Source organism: Aedes aegypti, chromosome 3, assembly GCF_002204515.2.
Source record: "Aedes aegypti strain LVP_AGWG chromosome 3, AaegL5.0 Primary Assembly, whole genome shotgun sequence".
Classification (NCBI taxonomy): Eukaryota; Metazoa; Arthropoda; class Insecta; order Diptera; family Culicidae; genus Aedes; species Aedes aegypti.
In genome coordinates, this window is record NC_035109.1 from 334,180,905 (window position 1) to 334,200,904 (window position 20,000).

Sequence of the window (20,000 nt, forward strand, 5' to 3'; positions counted from 1 at the left end):
ATAGCTGTGGAAGTGCTCGCTCATGAGAAGACCAATAATCTGAGTTGCAGATGCTAAACAAAAGACAAACGTTATGCTCACAAACTGGTCTTTGCGATAAACTCTTACCGAAAATAGTTCCTTATCATCCTAGCTCAATTTCTAGAACATTCAAAATGAATCCTCTTCAAGAGTTGTATAAATGTTGACGTTGGAGGGGGTCAAAAATTTGCCAATTTAAGCGTTACGTTATAAATGGATGCTTGCATATCTGTGTCTTGTGGTACTATTGATCTTAGTTCAAATCGTGACAACTCCACGGAATTTCAATCATTTTTCGATTTTTCTGCTATTTTTCAAAGCAAATTTAATTCAGTTTTATTTAAAAATATGAGAAAATTCAAAAGAGGGTTGGTACATGGCAGGAAGGTTTAATTGTGAGATAAGGTTAAAGGAACGTGAAATTTGGAAACAGTGAATGCTTACATCTCAGAAATAGTTTCGCATAAAACAATAAATTCTTCAGTAAATATTTTCAACAGGGGAAGGGCTACAATGTAGCACATTGGTTAGTTGAGCATTCCACCGCATGATAGCGCTATTTCAGTAAACATTATTTTCTGATTCTTCGAATTCTCTAATTCTAGATAACTATTTTTCAACATATTTCAGAAATGTAAAAATATTTAAGAAATGTAAATGTACAAAATAAACAACTCGTAGATAAGCACCAACGTGTGAAAAAAAGTTACAGCCTTTCAAACTGCTCTGGGGTAATATTGATCCTACAAAACAGAGAAAAGTTTAAGATTCCTCATCCTTGAACTCGAGACTACAATCTTTCACGTAATGAAGGATCCGTTTTTTGAAGGGAATATCAATATTCGTTAGCTGGACTACTTTGTAGCTGGCGGAATACAGTCAATGAAGCATATAACCTAAGTATCCAAAAAACACTCATACAACCTAAGTATCCAAACACTCTAATTCACCCTACATGATAATACAGTGCAATTGTACAGCTGACAAGACTCCGTATTAGTCGTATAACAGCCATACAAGGTTGCTTCAGAAGTCCAGTCGCGAAGTATAGATCACGTTCCACAATAAAGTTCTTGTCTGCAAATTCGAATGTAATTCTACCGATGTTGTTACCGGTTCTTCTAATTGTCGCATATTTGCAATCGATTACGAAACCCGCAGACGCACTCTTCCTAGTACGGTTCGGTTATCACTTAAAATCTGGTGACAATAGATATTTTCATTATTGTTTATCGGGCTTAGGGACGAAATGTCGAAAGACAAAACGACGAAAGATAGAACGTCCAAAGCCAAAACTCAATCCTAATACTTCGAAAGGGACAAAACGTCGAAAGTAGTAAAATTTCAACAGAGATTTTAAATTGTTTACCGGATTTCTTTTTCACATCGTGGTCAATGATATGTACGTTTGACACATAAAGAATTATTTATTCTTTTGGAAGAGAATCTTTCTTCCAAGAAATTGTCGTTTTTTCAAATTTTCTCTTTTCGATGTTTTGACCTTTCAACATTTTGTCCTTTCGACGTTTTGGCATTTGAATTTCTGGAATTCAACGTTTTTTGTTTCGATGCTTTGTCACCCAATCACTTTTTAACCCTCACCAAAATTGGTTAGGATTTAATGAACAACTCAGTTTATGAACAAAATGTCGAAAGACAAAACGTTGAAAGGGATAAAACTCCAAAAATTTTCAATTTTTAACATCGATTTGTAATTGTTTTCCAGATTAATTTATGTCGATTACATACGTTATCGATAACGTTTACCAAATAGAGAATTATTTATTCTTTCGGAAGAGAATTATTCTTCCTATACATTTCTGTTTTATTCGAAGTCTCTCCTTACGACAATTCGGCATTCGAAATTTTGTCGTTTCGACATGGCATTCGTCGTTTTGAATTTCGAAGCTTTGTCGCCCAACCCTGTTTATCAATACATGAACGTTTCTAATCACATGATTGGGTAATATAAGCAGGATGTCAAGTTTGGGGTCTATAGAGAACCTGATTTAATTTGATGTTGCGGGTTTAGGGACAAAACGTCGAGAGGACAAAACATCGAATTATTTATTCTTTCGGAAGAGAATCATTCTTTCAAAAACATTTCTTTTCCTTTCAATTCGCTCCTCTCGACGTTTTGCCCTTTCGACGTTTTGTTTTTTCGACGTTTTATCCTTTCTACGTTTTGACCTTTTGACGTTTTCTTCACCGATGTTTTGTCACCCTACCGTTTCAAAAAATCTCATTTGTCAGTACTGCGGCTCCAATAGGGTAACGACTGTTTATTTTGCCCTTAAACGCTAACAGTTAGGGGGGTCCGTAGCCTTGAAGTTACGCTTTCGCTTCATAAGCGGAAGGTCATGGATTCAATTCCCAGCCCCTCCACAAAAAAAAACCCGTCCAGCCACCAGAAGACGCCGTACGGAGGACCGTGCGTTGGAGAAGCAAATCCATCCTCCGTCAGTATCAGATGGTGACTGAGACAAATTGACCCTCTTCGTAGGCAGCTAGCCTCAAACGACTTAGGAACACGGCAAAATGAACCACCGCAAGAGCAAAGGACTATGGCTTATGGAAATCGATTGGACTGAACCGCAGAGCTCTCTCCTACCTGCTCGGTGTGAGAGCAAAAGAGCAGAAGAGAGTGAAAGCAAATGTAAATATAGATTAGTTAAAAATAGAACTGTATCGGTATAGCAGATACAGACGAACAGAATCCGGCACAGTAGTGGCCACGAACACGGAGTGCCTTTAAAAAAAAAAAAAAAAAAACGCTATCAGTTTGCGCCCGCTGCCAAAAGTACAGACAACAACCTTTCGAACTTTCAGTTTCTCTCGCTGGCCGCACTGAAGTGTGTATTCCACTCACTGATCGCTCAATTTTCTCAAACTTTAAACACAAGCGCATGGAAGAATGGTTGTCGAGAACTGTCAAAACTTATGGAAAATAATCAAAAACGTAAATTACTAGCAATTATGTAACCGGATGAAAAAAGTAGTGATTAGAAATCAAGCGTAATGTGAATACATAAATTTTTGTGTTTAGTTCATGTTCCATGGTGCTTTCTTTGCATCAGGATTTCGTTTTCACCACCACTGAAAAAAGGCCGTCTATTGCCTTTACAGTTTTGAAAATCGCCCTATTTTACTGACACTCAATATAGGGTATAGAACTACTTGAGCCTTCCCCATTTGGCATTGTCTGGGCCAAAATGTCTGAAATTTTACAATAAGAAGAGCTTCAAAACGACGCATATTGTAATAAAATATGAGCTTAGTAACATAAAAAACCCTTGCCAAAGTGAAACCAAAGTACCAAGAATATTATCCGATCCCCGTTTTAGATTTTATTTAAATTTCTGAATTACAGATCAAATTTCAACACAGAAATGAACAAATGTTAGCATATTTTTCAAGCTTTGAGCTTATATGTTCTTTAGTGCATCAACATTTGAAACTTGAGGCCGTTTCATACTAGTTTTTAGATACCGTAAAATGGAGTGTTGAGAGATGAAAAAAAATTGAACTCAATTCTGAGTAACTTCTAGTTTGTCTTTTATCGAACAAAACACAGTCCTATCGTTCTCCCGGCGTCTACACCGATTACAATGATAATGATCCCGTGAACGTTTTCTGAGATAATCATGAAAATTTGTGATTTTTACAGGAACTGCAAAATGGGGTGTTAGGGTATTTTAGTCATGTAAATTAAATTATATTTTGCCAACAGGAAAGAATTATCCTTCTGGCCAATTATTTTTACGGAATAGGCCAAGAGTAAATTGAGGTAATTAACGGCATAGACCGGATGAGTTTGGTAACGTAGAAGAATAAAAAGGGGTAATCCCTTACCACCCCACTTATTTTCAAAAACAGACTTCTTACATAAAAAAATATCAGAATTCAAAACCTAGATAGTATTTTCAAAAGTCTTCGTTTGCATTATGATCTCAATCAAATTTACTTACCTGTAACTTGAATCACATATTTGTCTCAATATTCTTTCCTTTTTTGATCCCATAAAATTTAAAGAAAAATATTTTGAAATGTTTTTAATATCTAGAAACCATATTGCAGCTTGCAATCCTCCGAACAAATCAGTCATCCCAGTTGACTGATATATCGAATTTCTGCTTTTGTGTAACTTGTTAAACTTGATTAATCCCTTAATACCTCATGTGTCCTTAACACTTCATTTTACGGCATTTTGGATTTATCAGGTATCAGAAGGCCGGCTCCAAAGGCACGTTCCCCACCAGTTGGGAGATTTGTGCCATCGCCATATTTGAGCCTATTTCATCATCTACCCGATGGGAGAGGAAAGGGAAGGGAAAGATGGGAGGAAATAGGAGTGGGGTCCCTTGAAGAGGGAAGATCGCATAAGCGAAATGAGAGCATGTAGCTCCATACCACAATGGGTTCGAACAGCGCCTTAAAAAGGGCCCTGCAAAACGCATGAGCGTAAAGAGAGCCTATAGCTCATTACCACAGCGGGTTAAGAATAACAGAATGTCCTGAAGATTCAGGCTTCTGTATTCAGTTTCACTTAATAAGTGTTTACCAAGTAATTGGAATCGCATTTGCGCAAAAACTGGACAGTTACATATCAGGTGATACGAAGTTCCATAATCGGAGTCACAACTATCACACACAAATGAGTCAGCACGCTGAATATTTGCCATGTGATAGTTGAGCCGGCAGTGGCCTGTCAACGCTCTGACCAAGAGACTGCAATTCTGCTTTGACAGATTTGTTAAATACTTCGCCACCTTTGGAGATGGTTCAGTAATATACAATTTTGTTTGACGACACGACTCCAAACTATTCCAATATTGCTTGTGCTGAGTTGCCGCCCAAGAGTTTATCTGAAGCTTCACCCAGCACTTCGAAATTGGAATAGCCGGCTCAGGGCCAATGAAGTCATGCGATGCTCCATCGCGAGCTAGCTCATCAGCCAATTCATTTCCAGCGATGGAAGAATGGCCAGGTACCCATACAAGGTTTACAGAGTTGACTGAATTCAGTTCCTCAATTTGAGTTCGACATGCGATAACAAGCTTCGACCTTGAGTTGGCCGAAGCGAGAGCTTTTATAGCAGCCTGACTATCTGAACAGAAGTATATGACTTTACCCATTACGCGCTGTTGAAGTGCTGATTGCACTCCACACATAAGAGCAAATATTTCCGCCTGAAAAACGGTGCAGTTTCTACCAAGTGAGTAAAACTGATTCAGCCTTAGCTCACGAGAATATACTCCTGCACCAGCTCTACCTTCAAGAAGGGAGCCATCAGTGTAACATACTATATTGTTTGATATACTTCTTTCCAAATAGCCAGACGTCCACTCTTCCCGTGAAGGGAATTGTGTGGTAAATGTCCTGTAAGGAAAGTTACAAGCAATTGTGAGATCACTTGGAGCAAGGACAATTTTGTCCCAATTCACCAAAAGTGGAAACAACGAAGTGTGTGTAGATCTACGATTCACTGGATTTTTCTCCAGTAGATCCAGTACCCATAAACGGTAAGAGCAAGAAAGTGCTTCTTGTTTAAGATATATGTGTAGTGGCGCAACGTCGAAAAGGGCCTCGAGCGCTGCTGTGGGAGTTGTAGAGAACGCACCAGACATCGCCATCAAGCACATCCTTTGGAGATGGCCCAATTTTGATTGGATTGTTCTCACTTCGCCCTTTTGCCACCACACAAGATATCCATATGCCAATATTGGTCGAACAACTGTTGTGTAAATCCATTTGATATATTTGGGTTTGAGGCCCCAAGTTTTACCAAAGGTTCGCCGGCATTGACCGAAGGCCATACAAGCTTTTTTGACTCTGAAATCAATGTGAGCTGTCCATAAAAGTTTGGAATCTAGAATGACTCCGACATACTTTACTTGATCAGTCACATTAATCTCAGTGCCAAAAAGACGTAAAGGTCGAATTCCATCGCGGTTTCGTCTTTCCGTAAAAAGAACAATAGATGTTTTATTCGGGTTTACCGAAAGGCCATATTGGCGACACCAACTCTCGACTACCTGAAGAGCACTTTGCATCAGGTCGAATAGGGTGCTTATGCACATACCAACTATCAGAGCTAGATAGTCGTCGGCAAATCCAAATGTTGGAAAACCGCAATTATTGAGTTGCCTCAATAGCGTATCTGCTACGAGATTCCACAAAAGTGGTGACAAGACTCCCCCTTGGGGGCATCCGCAAACACTCAATTTTCGAATCGCTGCTTGACGCAATGTCGAGAAGAGATGTCGGTTTTTGAGCATTTGATGAATCCAATTGGTAATCATTGTAGGTAGCCCATGGTTTCGTGCGGCTTCCAATATGGCATCGAAAGACACGTTATCAAAGGCACCCTCAATATCCAAGAAAACACCCAAGCACGATTGCTTCTGAGCGAATGCTTTCTCGATATCGTATACAACTTTGTGTAAAAGAGTCACAGTGGACTTTCCAGATTGGTAAGCATGTTGATTGACATGAAGAGGCATGTTTGCCAAATAGACATCACGGATGTGATGATCGATAATGCGTTCCAGACATTTCAGAAGAAAAGAGGTCAGACTGATTGGTCTAAAACTCTTCGCTTCCTCATACGACGCACGTCCTCCTTTTGGGATAAACTTTACAGTAATATCACGCCAGGATTTGGGAATGTACCCGGTAGCAAAACTGCTTACAAGTAGCTTTTTCAAAACATGTTTGATAGACTCAAATCCCTTTTGGAGCAGAACAGGATAAATCCCATCCGCTCCTGGAGATTTGAAAGGAGCAAAACTATTAAGTGCCCATTGAATCGATTCAGTAGTTACGATACTGCGAGCCGAGGCCAGAGACTCGTAACTACATGAAAAGACATTTGGTTCATCCGTAGATGCTATGTCCACACATCCGGGGAAGTGTGTATTGAATAAACATTCTAAAACTTCTTCATCGGAAGAAGTAAAGTCACCATTAGGTAAGCGAATTTCGTTCACTTGGAAATCCTTAGATTTTGCAAGAATTTTGTTCAACCGACTGACTTCACTCAAACTGGAAACATTTGTACAAAGGTTTTTCCAGCCGGATCGTTCAGCAGAACGAAGAGCCTTCTTGTAAGCCTTGCGAGCTGACTTGAACGACTCTGATCCAGCTGAACGGCGTCTGTTCCAACTCCTTCTACATTGTTTCCTGAGTCTAGTCAGATCAGAATTCCACCATGGGGTCCCTCTTGTAGTCTTTACAGACCGCAGAGGACATGCTTCTTCAAAAGCTTCCATAATGTAGGATGTTGTAGTATCAACGGCATCATCCAGATCACTTGGATTTTCAATGGACGGAGAATATCCATGAAATTTGGTCGCAACCAATTCAATGTAGAGTTCCCAGTTTGTTGACCGGGGATTCCTAAAACGCAAAGTCTGCGCAGTTACATTTGAATGTTCAAAGAAGATGTAGCGATGATCAGATAATGATTCCTCATCTGATACATGCCAGTTCGTCAACTCGTGACTGATTCTATTCGAGCAGAGCGTTATGTCTAACACTTCTTCTCTATTAGAAACCATGAAGGTTGGGCGATTGCCTATGTTAAGTAATCCAAGGTCTGTACTACTTAAGTATTCCATCAGACTGGAGCCTCTCAAATTGATATCCGAGCTGCCCCAGATGATGTGATGAGCATTGGCATCACTGCCCACAATCAGCGGAAGGCCTTTTGTTACGCAGTGTACGACAACTCGTTTGAAGTCATCCGTTGGGGATGGTTCATCATGTGGTAAATATACCGAACAATAGACGTATTTCCTGTTGAGGTCACCAACAGAAACATCGATTGTGACAGCACATACATCTCTGGTAGTTAACTCAGAAATGAGTGTAGCAACGATTGCTTTATTAACGAGCACGCATGCGCGAGGCATGGAGCGCGAGTTTGCCATTTCAAGCTTGCTAAAAGTAGCAAAAACTGGGTCCACAAGGTTACCTAGATAGAAGTTCCCTCTACGAAAGTAGGGTTCTTGAACTAGCACCACTTGGGCTGCACCATTTTGCATGAGTCTGCAAAGATTGATCGTTGCTGTTCTTTTATGCTGAAGATTGATCTGAGCTAACCTAACCGTAGCCACTACCCAAACTAGGCAGGATTAAGCTTTTTGCAATCTCAGCACGAAAAAGACCAGCAACGAAAAAACCAGATCGGTATCTATTTAAAGTCGCCAAAGGCGAATGAGCACAGAATACACTGTGTAAAACGCATAATGCGAATCCATATAGGTGATAATTTAAATTAAATGTCAACATATTCATAATCCCACCCTTATTAAGCCTCAGGATAGAGACTGAAGAAGGGCAGCCGATTATCTCGGAGAAACACAAGGTCACCTGCACCATTGCTCCGGGTAGCACAGGAAGGACTCAATACTGTGGAGGGCGCCCTGGTACCCCACAGGCTCCGTTTGCGGTTAGGTTTTATTTAGACCCCCCTAACCATTCATTCTTAGGCACGGTACGCATCACACCATAAATTAGGGGTCACCTGTGAGGTGGACTTTTACCACCGGAACAGGCAGTCCGTAGTGTTGATTCTTAGCCAGTTGAAACAACCGCTACCGACACTACGCGGCTATCTAGGCTGCTCGGGAAAAGGAGGTTAATATTGATGATTAACTCCTGACGGGCCCAAGCAGCCAGGTAAATTTTGGATTTATCCCGTGGTCCTGGGAACACCCGAGATTTGAAGTATAAAAATCCCGAATACCGGGATTTTTTTTAAGTCCGGGAAACAAGACCCTCTAGTTTGATATGCTTCAATGTATGCTAGAAAGAACTGAAATTTCTACAGCCAGAATTTATGTCTGGTATTGGCGTTACGTATATCATAAACTGAAAACAATTCCAGCTAATACATTTCTGAACACACAGTTTTACATACATTTTCTAGTAATTTTCCAATTATCAAAAAAAAACAAAAAAAAAAATTCATTTGATGAAAATTACGCAAATACCAATTGTTGTTTCGGGGTCGGTGAGGTTCGTGGTTAGAACATACGCCTCTCACGCCGAGGACCTGGAATCGAATCCCACTTTCGAGACAGTCACATATGACGATCAAGTTAAAGTGAAGTGGTCTCAAAATGAACTAGGACAAGGCTAAAAAACCTGGATGTACGATATTTGCTGAAAATGTTAAGAGTTAATAAAATCTTTTTCAATATTTTATGTAGAGTAAGGTGGGGCAAAAGTTCGACCTTAGTGGTATAATCAAAGTTTCCAGAAAAACAATAGCAGTTAAAACAAAACAAATACCATACAGTGAACCTTCAACATATTGGCTATAATTTTGCTAAACAAACTTGTGTCAAAATATTTACCTATTTTTAGTTATAACAGTTTAAAAATTGATTGTCTAATTCGAACTTTTGCCCCACCGGTGGGGCAAGAGTTCGAATCTAGTGTGGGGAAAAAGTTCGCTGGCTAAAATACAAAATATCGATTCTTTTATGACAGGCATACTTTACACCAGCCGTAAACTTAAGTTTGACGAAAAATACACACTAAATTTTAATCAAAAAATTACCCAAAACCGGGTTAATTGTAATGTACTCAAAAATAGCAGTTTTTCGCAAAACTAAGTAGAAATGTAAAATTTTGGAGACAGTTTGCACACGATCAGACTAATTTAACTAAATTTGAAGATAATATGTGGATTTTAGGCAATTTGCAAATTTTTCCGTGATTTTATACATAGGTCGAACTTTTGCCCCGCTGATTCGAACTTTTGCCCCACTATGGGCCATAAATTGTTTTCAAACATTTATGCAAAAACTAATACACCTCAAAGCAACCTTATGATAGGCCTAGAAACGCCCTTACATAAAATTTTATCTTCAATTGGTTCCATGCAACGAAAGTTTGACCAAAAATTACAATATTCGCGTCGAAAAACAACAAATAGCCATAACTTTTCCAAATCTCAATCGATTTTTATGATATTTGGATTGAAAGTCTCTTACTTGAATAGCATTCGAACCACCGTGACATTTATAAGATTTGTTTTGAATTGAGCTAGAAATCGTAAAAAGAAACTCTTACCCCACTCGAACTTTTGCCCCACTTTACTCTAACTACTCCCGGTGGGGCAAAAGTTCGAATCAGCGGGGCAAAAGTTCGACCTATGTATAAAATCACGGAAAAATTTGCAAATTGCCTAAAATCCACATATTATCTTCAAATTTAGTTAAATTAGTCTGATCGTGTGAAAACTGTCACCAAAATTTTACACTTCTACTTAGTTTTGCGAAAAACTGCTATTTTTGAGTACATTACAATTAACCCGGTTTTGGGTAATTTTTTGATGAAAATTTAGTGTGTATTTTTCGTTAAACTTAAGTTTACGGCTGGTGTAAAGTATGCCTGTCATAAAAGAATCGATATTTTGTATTTTAGCCAGCGAACTTTTTCCCCACACTAGATTCGAACTCTTGCCCCACCGGTGGGGCAAAAGTTCGAATTAGACAATCAATTTTTAAACTGTTATAACTAAAAATAGGTAAATATTTTGACACAAGTTTGTTTAGCAAAATTATAGCCATTATGTTGAAGGTTCACTGTATGGTATTTGTTTTGTTTTAACTGCTATTGTTTTTCTGGAAACTTTGATTATACCACTGAGGTCGAACTTTTGCCCCACCTTACTCTACTAGATTTGAACTCTTGCCCCACCGGTGGGGCAAAAGTTCGTTTAAGACAATCAATTTTGAAACTGTTATAACTAAAAATGGGTAAATATTTTGACACCAGTTTGTTCAGCAAAATTATAGCCAATATGTTGATGGTTCACTGTATGGTATTTGTTTGGTTTCAACTGCTATTGCTTTCCTGGAAACTTTGATTAAACCACTAAGGTCGAACTTTTGTCCCACCTTACTCTAATGTAAGGATGGTGGATTTGAATCCCATTCTGATTGAAATTACGCTGAAAATTTTCTCGACTTCCTTAAGCATCGAATGTTCTCGTACTTGGAACATTGTATTAAAATGGTAAATTGCCTCTCAGTTAATAACAGGGAACATGCTCTCAGAGCAATACACTATGGAGCATATTCTGTCCCAGCTGGGATGTAATGCCACTAAGAAAAAGAAGATCTTTCAACATGATTCCACATCTCTGGAGATATCGCATTTATCAAAGGATCTAAATCGCTACAATCACGCAAGAGCAGGCGACGAACCCGTCATCCATCATGATACGCAGCTTCCAACAAATCTTGCAGTTAATACGCATACATTTCATGGTGGCAAAACTTCGCACCACCGATGGCGTTCATTACTCCTGAACAATTACAAACCCATAAAAATTCCTGGACGTCCTTCGGGCGGAACAATCACTGCCTGATGATGCGCCGATGTCAAGCACCTTTTCCGAAAAGAAATTATAATCGTATTAAAAATGTGTTATCAACGATTTAAGACTCGGATTGCGTGCGCCAATCAAGGCGCAAAGCACGGTAGTCAGGCAACACTTTACCCTGCGTCACGTCACACATTATGATGACGACTTAGTCGACCCGGCGATGCAGCCTCTTTCTTACGTTGCAGTTCTGCGTCACTGTGTGATTAACGCAAGAATTTTCGCAGAAACATTTTCATCTCACGTACTCGGTTGGATTGCGTCAATATTTGCGAACTTCTCCGGTTGAGCGAAAACGGAAACTCCGTGGGACACTTTTCGAACGCTCCCGCTTGGCGTCTGTTGACTCAAGTGGGTGATTGAACCAATTGTTGCTACTGAGATGTACATCTTGGGCCCGGAGTTTACCGTAAACAATCGGTTCCTTTGTACTCCCTCTGGTGGGGTCGCGCAGTAGGCTGATCAAATCCAGACAAATATTTTACCTCATCAAACGGGGCAAAGCAAGCTAAGACTTCGTAGACGCTCGCGACGACCTGTTCAAATCATCTCCGAAATATTTTTTGGATTGCTTTGATCGATCCGACTGCCTCGACCTTGTTGTATCATTGCGCCACCCCTTGAGCCACAGCCGAGCGAATCGCCATCATCATAAATAATTAAGTGCTTAATTGAATCCCTCGATTTAGTTTATGAGCCCGGAGTGGAGAATCACCCCTTTTCATTCCGTTCGGTTTGTGATTGTTATTGTCACTTGACGTGCACATCAGCTGCGCCACAATCTTTTGCTTCTAACCGTCTCAGGGGGCTGAGGTCGAAATGACAACGAAACGTCCCTAATGTGGACGACATCGAAGGGGGAAAATGATGAGACACTTTCCGATTAGATTCGAGGGACGAAAGGAATCCTTGACACGCAAATCCAGAATAAACATCAAATCAACGAGGAATGGTGCTGGCCTAATTGTCTTTTTTTAGGAGTTTAATTTTCATTCTTTGCCATCGGGAAATGGGGTAATAAATTTGTTTGAATTCGGCTGACCAATTTATGATAATCTAAGCATTTTTCATAAAATTGAAGTTGATTGTGAGATATTGAAAATTGTATACAGTGAAACCTCCATGAGTCGATATTGAAGGGACCATCGACTCATGGAAACATCGAGTCATGGAACAGCAATCCTTTGGAAAGCTGCTTGTAGGGACCATCATAGTAACCATGAAATTATGTTTTTAGTATGGTTCCATGAGTCGATATCGAGTCATGGAACATCGACTCATGGAGGTATCACTGTATTTGAACCCTTCCATATTGAGGCAATCAAATTGGATGCCTTGGCTGCATTGGCGTAAATAAAGGAAGGGGTGCAGGTTTTCTTCAGACTAGTGGTTAGAGTCCACGGCTACAAAGCAAAGTCATACCGAATGTGTCTGGGTTTGATTCCCGGTGAGTTCAGGTTTTTCGTAATGGAATTTTTGTTTTGACATCCCTGGCTATAGAGTATCATCGTACCAGCCACACGATATACGCATGCGAAAATGGCAACTTGTGCAAAGAAAGCTCTCAGTTAATGATTGCTGAAGTACTCATTGAACACTAAGCTGAACAGAAGGCTCTGTGTAGACATAATGCCTTAAAGAAGAATTAGGAGACTACTTGATACTTAATAAGACTGCAAGTAGTGATGAAAATGGGCAAACATGTCTGTTGAACCACAAAAAAAAATGCTCGCGATCATCAGAGTTCTGATTTACTCGCATCTGTCGTAATAACGAGTAAACGAAACTAACGTGATTAGTGAACATGATGGGAGCTGTTCAGAATCAATTGCGCTATTAAAAAAACTGTTTACCCTTCGAGATTTCTGATTTTCAATGGGTTTTGACTACAAACTGATAGTTCACTGTCGACTTGATGGATATACAATTGATTAGACTATCAAAACCGTAATATATCACACCTTATTCGAATACCCACAAGTAAATGTTCGCAAATTTTTCGCTATTTCCTTTGGTATGTTCTCCCGAGCACTCATGAGGTGCTTTGTCCTGCTAACATTTCCATTACTGTAAGTGGTGGTCGTAATGTGCGTATCTGTCAAAATATATGCAATTAGTGCAGAATTACAATGTATAATACTTAAATCTACACATTTTCATTGGTAATCTAACATCATCAATAGTTTTAAAATGTACTTTACAGTAAAAATTCTAAATAGACGTCAAAATTTGTATTGAAAATGTTCCTCAAAAGTCTGATATATATATTTTGGTACAAGTTCTTCAACGTCTCAGGAATTTCTGAATAAATTTTCTAGGAATGAAAACGGTGAATAAATGATGTTTATAGATCATTAAATAAATTTTTTTTTTCGATTCGTTCAAATTTTGTTCAAATTTTAACGTTTCGATGGTTATTTCCCCTGCGAATGGTAAAACTCAACTTTCGCGGTTGACCCATTCGAATTTAGACAGACGAATAGTTTTTCAGAACGAAGTTGATGGTTTGTTGTTCTGGTTAGTAGTACTGGACAAAATAACGTTCACATTGGCCGTATTCCATATAAATTGGTCAAGTTTGGATCTCAATTTCAAGTGCTTTCAATGATTTGAAATCTATTCAAGTTCTTTTAATGATCTGAAATCTGAAATTGAAAATTGAATCAAGCTCCTGCACAAATCTTTTAGTTTCACAGAAACAAAAAAAATATCAGCACGTTTTACCGATGAATGGATCATCTTGATTTGAAGAGTTTAAACTTTGTATTAGCTCTACTGTCTTTAGCAGTCGAAAGTCGTTGATTTTGAACATCATGTATGAAATCTTTTGCAGCTTGGTATAGCAAGTAATTAATATTAATTCTGCTTTTTCTAACAGATGCGAGTTGGTGTGGAGGTAAGATACAAGACTTGCACTCCAAAGATTGAAGGTACAAATCTAATTATGGCGTAAAATTTTATTTTGATTTTTTTTTAATTTTAATCCAAACATGCATCATTTATCAAGATTAAACAGCAATACAAATACAAAAGCAACACTATTGAAATCATCGAGCTTATTTTTTACTGTATTCAGGAGTGTTCTCCAAAGTTATCTAAACTAACACGTAAAGAGGACGGAACAATCTCATTTCCAATGATCCCCGAAAAATTTCACCATCACCAGAGAGAATTAAATTCCCTTCAACCTGTTCATGTGGAGCAAAAAAGCTTTAATTTGATAAAATAGATTCATTTTTTTCTAGTAATGATCAGTCTCCATTCCGCAAAAGTTGCAGTTGAATGTCGAGCAGTCAAGTCGAGTAGTAGCATGCAGTCATCGGACTTGACTTGCATAATTTGTAATCAGTCGATTCGAGCGAATTTCTGCTCGACACAGCTAACAAAATCGACGACTCAGGTAAACGCTATTCTCCGGATCACTAGAAGCAAGAACCGCCCGTTGGTTTCACTTTCAATGCCCATTCGCAGCTTATCTTAGATTAATAAATTTTCCTGCAACCCCCTGCCCAGTCCTCGAATAATTTCTCTCCGGAGAAAAACAATTTTCAGGTGTCCCACAGAATAAAACCCCCGAGCTCCACCGTGGCTGTCTTCGCTGGCGCAGTCAGTGTTTGAAATTTATATCTGTGTCAGCAGGATCGAATCGTTGTAGTCGTCGTCGCCGCCGTTGTTTTCGGCCGATCGGTCGGGCGGTTCGTCGGTGATACAAAGGAACTCGATTGTGCCAAATAAGGATATCGGTTGTTAAATGGTTAGCGGTAACAACAGCAAACAACGGGACTGCCACTGGTTTCGAGTAGGAATTGTTCCACCGGTGGTAGTGGATTAACTGCGCCGAATGGTTGGATGTCGTGTCGGCTGTAAACTGTTCAACTGGCGCTTGTATTTGGAGCTGCCGAGGTTTACCGCACACGAAGTTGTTTTGCGACGGAAATCGTGGTCATTTTCGATCCAACGGAAGAATATTGTTATATATTAAAGTTTTTAAAAGCACTTAATTTTGAACACATTATAGAGTGCTTCGAGAAGCCCAAGCAGGACAGTTCGGTTTTGCGTCGTCCGATTGATTTAGCTGACGGATTCGCGCGTTTTCGTTGCCGGAGAATTTTTTCCCCCTGTTTTGGAGCGTCTTGCTGGGTAGTGCTTCGAGAAGCCCAAGCAGGACAGTTCGGTTTTGCGTCGTCCGATTGATTTAGCTGACGGATTCGCGCGTTTTCGTTGCCGGAGAATTTTTTTCCCCCTGTTTTGGAGCGTCTTGCTGGGTAGTGCTTTGTGAAGCCCAAGCAGGACAGTTCGGTTTTGCGTCGTCCGATTGATTTAGCTGACGGATTCGCGCGTTTTCGTTGCCGGAGAATTTTTTTCCCCCTGTTTTGGAGCGTCTTGCTGGGTAGTGCTTTGTGAAGCCCAAGCAGGACAGTTCGGTTTTGCGTCGTCCGATTGATTTAGCTGACGGATTCGCGCGTTTTCGTTGCCGGAGAATTTTTTCCCCCTGTTTTGGAGCGTCTTGCTGGGTAGTGCTTTGTGAAGCCCAAGCAGGACAGTTCGGTTTTGCGTCGTCCGATTGATTTAGCTGACGGATTCGCGCGTTTTCGTTGCCGGAGAATTTTTTCCCCCTGTTTTGGAGCGTCTTGCTGGGTAGTGCTTCGAGAAGCCCAAGCAGGACGGTTCGGTTTTGCGTCGTCCGATAGAGTTTGTTGACGGTTTCGCGCGTGTTTTCGTCGCCGGAGATTTTTTTTTTTTTTTCCCTTTGTTTTGGAGCGTCTTGCTGGGTACGTATTTGGGAAGGCCCAAGCAAGACGGTTTATTTTCGGGACGCCAAGAAGTTTTGCTGTCAGTGTCAGTTTTGTGTTCAGTCGAGAATGGATGGCCAACTGGTGAGTTCGTTTCATGCTTATGATAACACATATTTTCTTGAAAGCGTAACTTTTATGTAATATTAAAACAAACTTTGTATGGTTTGTCACTATAGGTGTCGGCATTATGCTTTTTTCTTATACAATTTGAATATACATATATTTTTCTCTTTTTGACATTATTAAAAATTATCCTTTGAATTGTTCGACATTGTGAATGTTGACGTATTTTCTAAAACTTCTACCATATCGAGACAAAATGCACAGTAATACTCATATGTAATTTTCAAACAAACTATGTATGGTTCGTCACTACAAGTGTCGGCATTATTCCTGTTTCATATAAGTTAAAATATATACATGTAATTTTCAGTTTTCGTCATTAATAAAAACGTCTTTTGAATTGTTCGACATTATAGATGTTGACGTAATTTTTCCAAAAACTTCTCGAGACAAAAATACAAAACTAGCTTTAAATACAAGTCGTATATTTCCCCCTTGTCCATGGATCGCATCACCGACCAGAGGTGACTCCCAGATCTTTTCCTTCCTCACTAATAAACACCCTTCCCGTGGTGATTGTGGAGATGCAGAGGTATTCTCGGTCTCTAGAAGCAACAATCATTACACCCTAACATTCCTTCCCCATCCCAACTGACTGTAAGGACTTGGCCGGCGCCGTTATTGATCAATAATATTAGATCTGCTAAAATTGCACTTCGAGAGTAAGCGGAAACTCCCATCCCTTATTCATTTGGATCGTAGTGCAATTCTTACCAGTTCCGATCAATCACGGAGTAGCAACCATTGACATGTACAGTCAGTTTATGCTATGCTATGCTATGCTATGCAAAACACCCCTTTCTTTTTACCTTTATTTTTGTAATAAAAAAAACTTTGAATGGTTGGACACTACAAGTGTAGACTTCCGAAAGGTTCACTTTATTCAACAAACTTTGGATGGTTCGTCACTGTAAGTGTCGGCATAAGAATAGGAGTGTTAGGAATGTTTCATTTAGGTATTTGTTCAGCGAACTTTGAATGGTTCGTCACCCCAAGTGTCGGCATAATCATGTTTATATCTCACAAATAATTATTTATCATGGTCTAATTGCTTATCAAAGTGAATCCTGTGACCCAACGATCCTCCCCATTAACAAACATCCCTCCCAGTAACCTTTGTGGAGATGCAGAGGCAAACACGGTCTCCAAATAGCAAAGGTTACACACTAACATTCCTTCCCTCAATCCCACCTGACTGCAAGGACGTGGCCGGCGCCGTTATTGACCCTGTATAAATAGAGGCACTGAATTATGCACACTGAAGAAGATTATGGCCAATCCCAGTCAAACTTCTAGTTGATTCTTTGTGCATTTTCACTGACTTCGGTCAATCACGGAATAGCAACCATTGATATGTGTAGTCAGTCTAAGCTAAGCTAAGCTAAGCACTTAATTTTGAACACATTATGACAGTTGACAGATTGACAAATTGACAGTTTTGTAGCACTTCTTGTATCATCCATGAAGATTTTCACTAAACTTGCTCTTCCGTATCTTCTACAATTCCAGGTGAAAAACCGCACAAATGTGTCGTCTGCCTCAAAGCGTTCAGCCAAAGTTCCAATCTCATCACACACATGCGCAAGCACTCCGGTTACAAGCCGTTTTCATGCGGGCTGTGCGATAAGGCCTTCCAGCGGAAAGTGGATCTGCGTCGTCATCGCGAGGGCCAACACGGTGAAATAGTTGGAAGCGGTTCCCCTCCTAATGGCAGCACCCTTCCTACAAACGATGACTACAAATCGCCGAATATCTCCATTGTGGGTGCTGGCGGCAGCCCCTCCAGTCCCGATCTGCATCGTAGCTCGCCACCGAACCATCAATCGGCAGCTATGGCAGCCGTTGCTGCAGCGGCTGTAGCTGCGGCAGCCGCTGCAGGCTTCCATCATAACCAAAACCACCACCACCACCACGCTTCTGCTGGTGCTCATCATCGTAATCACAATCACCACGCGGACATTAAAATGGAAGTTAGCAGCAGTTGCTCATGATTTAAGCCAGGCTGGGCCCAGCTCCCGCCGATGACGCCGATTTAGTTTATTTTCATACCTAAACCTACTTACCTTTTACGAAACACACTCAGCCCGATTCACAAACCCTCGACCTAATGACGACTTTTTTTTTTTTTTTGAAAAAGACAGAAAAAAGAGATACAAATTCTGACAACAACAGATGTTGCTCAATTTGGGCGCTTCTTCTTCGCACTCGCCTACTGTGTCTTCGGAACACGCGTCAGATGATGTTTCTGCTTTATTCGGCCTTTGCTTTGTTCTTTCCTTCTTCCACTAACCTTGTTCGCAACACCGAAGCGAGACCGAAGAGCAGATCGCATCCTAACAATAAAAAACGCATTTAAAAAATCCGCATCTAACTTAAGCTAATTTGTACATTGTAGTCGTACTGGTCAACCGAGTTATAGACGTACTGGTTAAGTTAATCACGCATCCTTAGGTTTAGTTAGTTAATTTTTCTGATCTAGGCAAACCAAAGCTAATTGATTTCGACCCATTCTGGGAAGAAATTCTTTTTTGGCTCGGCTCTGAAAAAAGCGAAGCTTGCAACACCAAATTCAACACGCCTGTATATAATTATTATTTAGAAAGAATCCATATTTCCGGACCCACATTCGCGTACATATTTACATAATGTCTAGTCTTGTTTGTATGATAGTAATACGAGAAAAAATCAATCCGGGAACACCTTCCGAAGGAGTTCCCCTAGGGAAACGAGAGGCGCTTTTGTTACCGAAAATGTAGAAGACTGTGCCGGAAGGTTCTTCTTCCTAAAACAACACGCACTGTAGAAACCAACTGCACTAACTAACATTTTTTTAAACCTAATCATCAGTTCAAAGAACCTTCCGGTGCGCGAATAGCATCGCAGCAGCACTTAGTCATGGATAGAGGAGTTCGCACACTTTTATTCATTAAACAGCTACCGAACCAAAGACTCTATTTTGTAAACGCGACAGCCGACGACAATCGAAAGCACTTTTGTAATCTTGTACACTGTGTCAAATGCTTGCTTTTCTTTTAAGACTGTGTTTTTTTATGTTCCCTTATTCCGGATTTACGCCTTTATTTTGTTCGAACGTACTCGCAAATCTGTCCAGATTTCTTATTTAGTCGTACTTTTTTCCGGCCAATTGGTTTTCGTTTGTGCTTATCACACCACCGTTTCGGGATCTTTGTTCGTAATTCGAAATTTGTTATTTAGTGTTTTAGTAAGTGAGACACGAGGCGGAAGCAAATCAGCTGAAATGATGATCATCCAAATATTAAACTAATCGATAAGTTTTACATGTTCATGAAGGTGTAATCTAAGGTGTACAACTTTGTTAGCTCAATAGTTTGTAGTAATTTATGTTAATAGGTTTCTTAATTTTTCAATTTTATAGTTAAAGTTCAATTAGTCAAGATTAAGTTTCAAATGTAGGATAAAATGGTTCTCCTTAGAAGTATAGTATTTAGATGTTTCATTTAGATCTAAGAAGATAACCGTTGTATATTTTCAATACAATGTAGAAATGTGTATGGGATAACAAACCTATCAAACAATAAACTTTTGAAAAAAATGTCACATATCTTCTATGCTATCGATCCGAAACACCACGTTGCCTAACCTAAGATTACTTCATAACTTCTAAAATGACCCATAGT

At 39.8% G+C, this 20,000-nt stretch overlaps 1 protein-coding gene across 1 annotated transcript in view; it reads left to right on the forward strand.

Moving 5' to 3' along the window:
* LOC5567210 (zinc finger protein sens) overlaps positions 1 to 19,128 on the forward strand; it is a 45,224-nt gene extending 26,096 nt beyond the window's left edge. The window contains exon 6 of the mRNA XM_001651589.2: positions 17,851 to 19,128. Coding sequence (XP_001651639.2) covers positions 17,851 to 18,332 — 482 coding nt within the window. The 3' untranslated portion in view covers positions 18,333 to 19,128. The remainder of the gene's footprint in view (positions 1 to 17,850) is intronic.
* The last annotated feature ends 872 nt before the right edge of the window (positions 19,129 to 20,000 follow it).